The sequence below is a fragment of the Solanum dulcamara genome, chromosome 7, assembly GCF_947179165.1.
Source record: "Solanum dulcamara chromosome 7, daSolDulc1.2, whole genome shotgun sequence".
Classification (NCBI taxonomy): Eukaryota; Viridiplantae; Streptophyta; class Magnoliopsida; order Solanales; family Solanaceae; genus Solanum; species Solanum dulcamara.
The window spans coordinates 14,219,462-14,225,839 of NC_077243.1; the positions used below are offsets into that span (position 1 = coordinate 14,219,462).

Sequence of the window (6,378 nt, forward strand, 5' to 3'; positions counted from 1 at the left end):
ATTGGGGTGTAGTTGATAATTGAATAATAAATTAAAAAGTATTTAACTATTTTAGAAAATGTTAAACAAGATGAGACAAGACGGATCAAAATCTTAACAGGACTTGTATGCCTTTCCCTGCCATGCCCTATTGCAATTCCTAACTATAAAGGACAAGATATAACATTCATTTTTTGACTTTTGGTCTGTTTGATACTAATTACTAACAAGTTTGTTTGGATGGTTATTATACATTGTTTATATATATATAGTTATTATTGTTTGAATAAATAATAGGAAAAAGGTTCAAAAATGTCCTTAACGTATTAGAAATGGTTCAGAAATGCTCTTCTTCCACCTATTGGATCAAAAACGCCCTTGATGTATAAAATTGATTCAAAAATACCCCCTTCCACCTATTGGATCAAAAATATCCTTAACCTATTAGAAATGAGTTGTAAGACTTGTACATAACGCAGCTGCACTGCTAGTTCGGCCATACAGGCATGTGCATGGTTGCTATTATTGGAGACAGGACGTTACCATATAAGGTGGCAGATCAACATCTGTTGATTGTTATAGATTGTGTTATTTGTGTCATCGAAGGTTGAAGGCATAGATGTACTGCAAATGTTTAAATTCAATGTAATCTAAATTTTGAACCACACTTCAGAGCTTCTGCTAACAAGAAGCAAAACATGGTCCAAACTCATCTGACAAGCCCAGACAGCATATACAAATAGCGGAAGAGGGGAAGAATAAATTAGCTGCAGCTGGATGCTCCAGAAAATTTCAGAGCTAAGAGATTTTTTGAAGAAGCTGGTTATGACCTATAACAGGAGCAACAGATGGAAAAACACTCAATCAGAGCAATGTATATACATAAGATGTAAGGATAAAATATAATAGAAAGAATAAAATATCCCCAATACAACCCAATGGAACGACGAGCAGGAGGAGCTTATTACCTCGTATTAATAGTAGTAATCATAAATATGAACAATAAGTACAAGAATTCTTATTGAAAGACGTTTAAGAATGAAAAAACTTCTAATTAACATTTGTGACAATAAAAGTTTCCCATTAACGAGATATAGAAATGTATTTTAATAGATTAATAAGGGAACAGTGGCAAAACAAAGTGGAGCAGAGGGAATAGTATAATTCTACTGAGCAAGGATCACTTAGCCAAGATTCAGGGAGTGAAAATTGTACCACTATCAGCCAAATGGACAAGATATCAGCAAAAAACAATCAGTTTTGACTTTCGCCTTGCTGCAATATCAGATTAGTAGTTAGTATGTTGTTGTTTTTGTCAATACTAACTACTAAGCTCATATTGCAGCAAGGCATTAACCATCATTTTTCCAACAACTTCCAGTGAGAGGGAAGTCCATCAACAGAAAAGCATGCTAATAAAAAGAACCAATTACCAATTTCAAACAGAGTTAACTCTGGGGCAGATACGAGCTCGTAGTGGATTCTTCATCACAACGGTGAATTCTAGATTCTCCGAGAGATCAACATCGTCTCCTTCCTCAGGCTTCCATTGAAAATGCCAAACTAAATTAGCCGCAAAGTATTCCAAGTGAAGCATAGCCAACGCATAAGCAGGACATATTCTCCTCCCTGCACCGAATGGCATCATCTTGATCACTCTACTTCCTGTTATATCAAATCCTTCCTTATCTGATCCTTCCACTAAGAACCTCTCTGGCCTAAACTCCATTGGATCCTCCCACACATTTGGGTCTAAACCCATCTCTGCAACCATGAAATTGATGGTGGCATTCTTTGGGACGACATAGCCGTTCAGTTCTACTTCCTCCGTCACTGTGTGTGGCAGCACAAAGTGACCAGGTGGGTGCCGCCTAAGGCCTTCCAATATCACTGCTTTCAAGTATGGCATTTTCTGCAAATCTTCCTCCTTCACCACCTCTTCATCTGTCAACTTGCTCTGTTTTTCTCCCACTACACCGGCAATTTCTTGGTATAGTTTCTCCTGAATGGAAGGGTTTTTAACCAAGTTGGCCATAATCCACTGTAAGGCAGTGGACGTCGTATCAGTTCCGGCGCTTAAGAATTCACTGCAGAGGCTAACGATTTCTCCATGATTGAGGTTCCTGTTTTCCTCTGGCAACTTCAAATTCAACAGTGTATCCACATAAGCCACCACAAATTCATCACCGTGCTCCATCTTTTGTTCTTTGGCCCTGCTTCGAGCTTCAATCAAAGGAATGAAGATACTCTCTAGCTCTTGTCGTAGTTCAAAGAGTTCCTTCCAGCGATTCCTAAAGATTATTTTTCCAACTCTAGGAAAGAAATTGAGTATATTGAATCGTCTGAAACTCAGGAGCAACTTGCGCTGTATATTTTCAATTTGTTTGATTTGAGATTTCTCAAGCTTATCCCCAAAACACATCAATACAAGAAGACAGAACATAGCATACTGAAAATGATCAATCAACTTTACAGAATCGACTTGGGCATGACGGAGCTGCTGAAGGAGGATACCCAACACCCACGATCTGGCCTTGGAATAGGACTTGATGCGAGAAGGGTGGAGTATTTCTGAAGTTAAGTTTCGACGGAGAAGACGCCATATAGGGCCGTAAGGGGCGGAGCTGATGTTGCGCTGGTTACTACTGAGGACTGCACCAGTGGCAACAGCCCTTGGCCGGTCGGAGAAAACAGAGCCTTGCTGGACTAAAGCTTGGTAGGCTAAGGAGTGGGTAGCTACGAATATGGCTGAACGAGACCCAATATTGAGGGTGATGAGTGGACCGTACTTAGCCTTAAGGTTACGGAGGATAGGTTCCAAGTCGGCGAAGGACCTTTTGGCCCATAATAAACTACTGATTACCGGAAAACTGTAGGGTCCCGGCGGGAGCTTCTTCTTGGAATTGGGATAGATAATAATAGTAAAAAGAGATTTTAGCAAGAAAGCAATACAGAGAGTAACAACAATGATAAACCAGATTTCCATTACTGTATTTTTTTTCTAGTAATCATCAAGAAAAGAGATGAGATTTTAATGATGGCCGTTAGTTGTCAAATCCTCCTCAATTCATGTTAACACTCTTCTTCTTTTTTAAAGCATTTGGCTCCTCTCACTTTTGAAAGTCAATCTGCCAAAAGGGAGTCAAGAATGGCTGCCAATCTGCAATGAAAAATGTATACACATTTTCAGCAATTAAGTCTTCAATGGCTGCTGGCTTCTTTGACAAACGCGTAGAAAATTAACGCGTAAATTTTCTACGCGTTTTTCATCCTCCTATAAATAGAGGGCTTCCTGCCCTCATTTATATCATCCCACAAAGAGAGAATAAGAATACAAAGAGAGTTATACACCAAGATAAATATTGTAGTCTTGAGTGTCCTCTTTAGTAGTTGTTCCTTTTACAAGAGAGAAGTGTTAATTATTGTTTTCTCCTTGTATTTGAGAGCTGTGTACTCCATAAAAATATAGTGAGATCCTTCTACCCCGTGGTTTTTCCCTTCTATCATTTAGAGGGGTTTCCACGTAAAATTCTCGTGTCTAATTTATTTTCAATATTTTCATCATATCAAACTTTAGTTGTGGTGCTTCCTCCCCCCAACAGTGGTATCAGAGCCCTCGGTTATTCTGTCTATTTTATGCGAAGGTACTATCTGTGAATAGTAACTTTTCGTGAATAGTAAAATTCGGTGAATAGTACTATTCACGTGAATAGTAAATTCGGTGACGGTACAGTTTGTCACGATTGTTCGCAAAAATATTCAGAAACGATCTAGAAGGGTGTGAAGCAAATAACAATGTCGAGTACAACAAAGTTTGACGTTGAAAAGTTCAATGGGACTAATTTCTCATTGTGGAAAATGAAAATAAAAGCGATATTGAGAAAAGACAATTGTTTAGCTGCAATTGAAGGCAGGCCCACAGACTTTGTTGATGACAGCAAGTGGAATGACATAGACAGCAACGCAGTTGCTGATCTACACTTGGCACTAGTTGATCAAGTATTGTCTAGTGTGGCAGAAAAGCGGACGGCGAAGGAAATATGGGATACCCTGACAGGGTTGTATGAGGCCAAGTCTTTGCATAATAAAATCTTCTTAAAAAGAAGATTGTATACTCTTCGAATGGCAGAGTCCATGTCAGTTACTGAACACATCAATACTTTGAATACTCTATTTTCGCAACTTACAACAATGGGTTGCAAAATAGAGGGTACTGAACGTGCGGAGCTTCTACTTCAAAGTCTGCCTGACTCGTATGATCAACTCATCATCAACCTGACGAACAATACTGACAGTCTAGTTTTTGATGAAATTGCAGCCGCTGTCTTGGAAGAAGAAAATCGGCGCAAAAATAAGGAAGACAGACAAGCAAGTTCGCAACAAGCTGAAGCTTTGATGATGGTAAGAGGAAGACCAACGGAACGTGGCCCCAGTGGGAGTCAAAATCATGGCAGATCTCAATCAAGAAGTAAGAAGAATATCAAGTGCTACAACTGTGGCAAGAAAGGGCACTTCAAGAAAGATTGTCGGTTCAAGAAGAAGAGTGAACACCCTGAGCCATCAAATGCTCAAGGGAATGTTGCATGTACCTCGGATGATGGCGATATTTTATGCAGTGAGGCAATATCAAATAATGAAGGCAGAAAACGTTTTGCTGATGTCTGGATCATGGACACAGGAGCAACATGGCACATGATTTCCAGGAGAGAATGGTTCCATCAATATAATCCTATCTCAGGAGAATCTGTGTTCATGGGAAACGATCATGCTTTGGATGTTATTGGTATTGGGTCCATCAAAATAAAAATGTATGATGGCACGGTTCGCACCATCCAGGAGGTACGACATGTAAAAGACTTGAAGAAGAATCTATTGTCTTTAGGACAACTAAATGATAATGGATGTTCGTATAAGACTCATGGTGGAGTCATGAGAATATACAAAGGAGCGCTTGTAGTGATGAAAGCAGAAAAACTTGCTGCAAATCTATATGTGCTTAAAGGTGAAACACACAAGGAAAGAGAAGCATCAACCGCATCAGCAAGTTCATTTGAAGAATCAACGATGATATGGCATCGTAAACTTGGCCATATGTCGGAACGAGGTTTGAAGATTCTTGCTGAGCAAAAACTTCTTCTAGGGCTCAAAAAAATTTCACTACCCTTTTGTGAGCATTGTGTTACCAGTAAGCAAAATAGACTGAAGTTTAGCAGTTCCTCTGCTAAAAGCAAGGAAATACTAGATCTGGTTCACTCTGATGTCTGGCAAGCACCGGTGGAGTCTCTAGGAGGAGCGAAATATTTTGTGTCATTTATCGACAATTACTCCAGGAGAAGTTGGGTGTATCCAATCAAGAGGAAGGCAGATGTTTTTTCAGTTTTCAAAGAATTCAAAGCGCGGGTGGAACTTGAATCTGAGAAAAAGATCAAGTGTTTGAGGACAGATAATGGAGGAGAATACACTGGTGATGAATTTAATAACTTCTGTAAACAAGAAGGTATTAAATGGCAGTTCACGGTGGCATATACTCCACAACAAAATGGAGTAGCAGAGCGGATGAACAGAACCTTGTTGGAATGGACAAGAGCTATATTGGCAACTGCAGGGTTGGAAAAACCATTCTGGGCAGAAGCGGTCAAAACCGCTTGTTATGTGATCAATCGGTCACCATCAACAGCAATTGATCTGAAAACGCCAATGGAGATGTGGACAGGAAAACCAGCTGATTATTCTCGCTTACATATATTCGGAAGTCCTGCTTATGTTATGTACAACACCCAAGAAAAATCGAAGTTGGATCCAAAATCCGGGGAATGCATTTTCTTAGGGTATGCTGATGGAGTCAAGGGGTATCGCTTGTGGGATCCCACAGCCCGCAAGGTGGTAATCAGCAGGGATGTTGTATTTGTTGAAAACAAGATACAAGCAAAAGAAGGTAGCATTTCAAAAGAAAAATCAGAGACTACTACAGTTGAAGTTGAAGAAATAGAAGAAGTTCCAGTTTCTTCTGAAGCAGCACCAGAGCACGAAGAACAAGAGCAAGCTGAGATCGAAACTCCAGAAGTTCGACGGTCAACAAGGGAGAGAAGAGAACCAGCTTGGTACTCAGATTATTCTATGGAGAGTAATATTGCATACTGTCTATTAACAGAAGATGGAGAGCCTTCAACCTTTCAAAAAGCTATGAAAGGCCAAGAATCATCTCTGTGGGTGGCAGCAATGCAAGAAGAAATTAAAGCTCTTCATAAAAATAAAACATGGGATCTTGTTCAATTACCACAAGGAAGGAAGACCATTGGAAACAAATGGGTCTACAAGATCAAACGCAATGGTAATGATCAAGTGGAGAGGTATCGTGCAAGATTGGTGGTGAAAGGATTCGCTCAGAAAGAAGGTATC

At 39.7% G+C, this 6,378-nt stretch overlaps 1 protein-coding gene across 1 annotated transcript; it reads right to left on the reverse strand.

Moving 5' to 3' along the window:
- Positions 1 to 296: 296 nt before the first annotated feature.
- Positions 297 to 3,070, reverse strand: LOC129895595 (cytochrome P450 89A2-like). Its single transcript, XM_055971321.1, has 2 exons — positions 1,413 to 3,070; positions 297 to 809 (listed from the first exon to the last, which is right to left on the reverse strand). The coding sequence occupies exon 1, from the start codon at positions 2,963 to 2,965 to the stop codon at positions 1,418 to 1,420; it is 1,548 nt and encodes a 515-aa protein (XP_055827296.1). The 5' UTR covers positions 2,966 to 3,070; the 3' UTR covers positions 297 to 809; positions 1,413 to 1,417.
- Between the last annotated feature and the right edge of the window lie 3,308 nt (positions 3,071 to 6,378).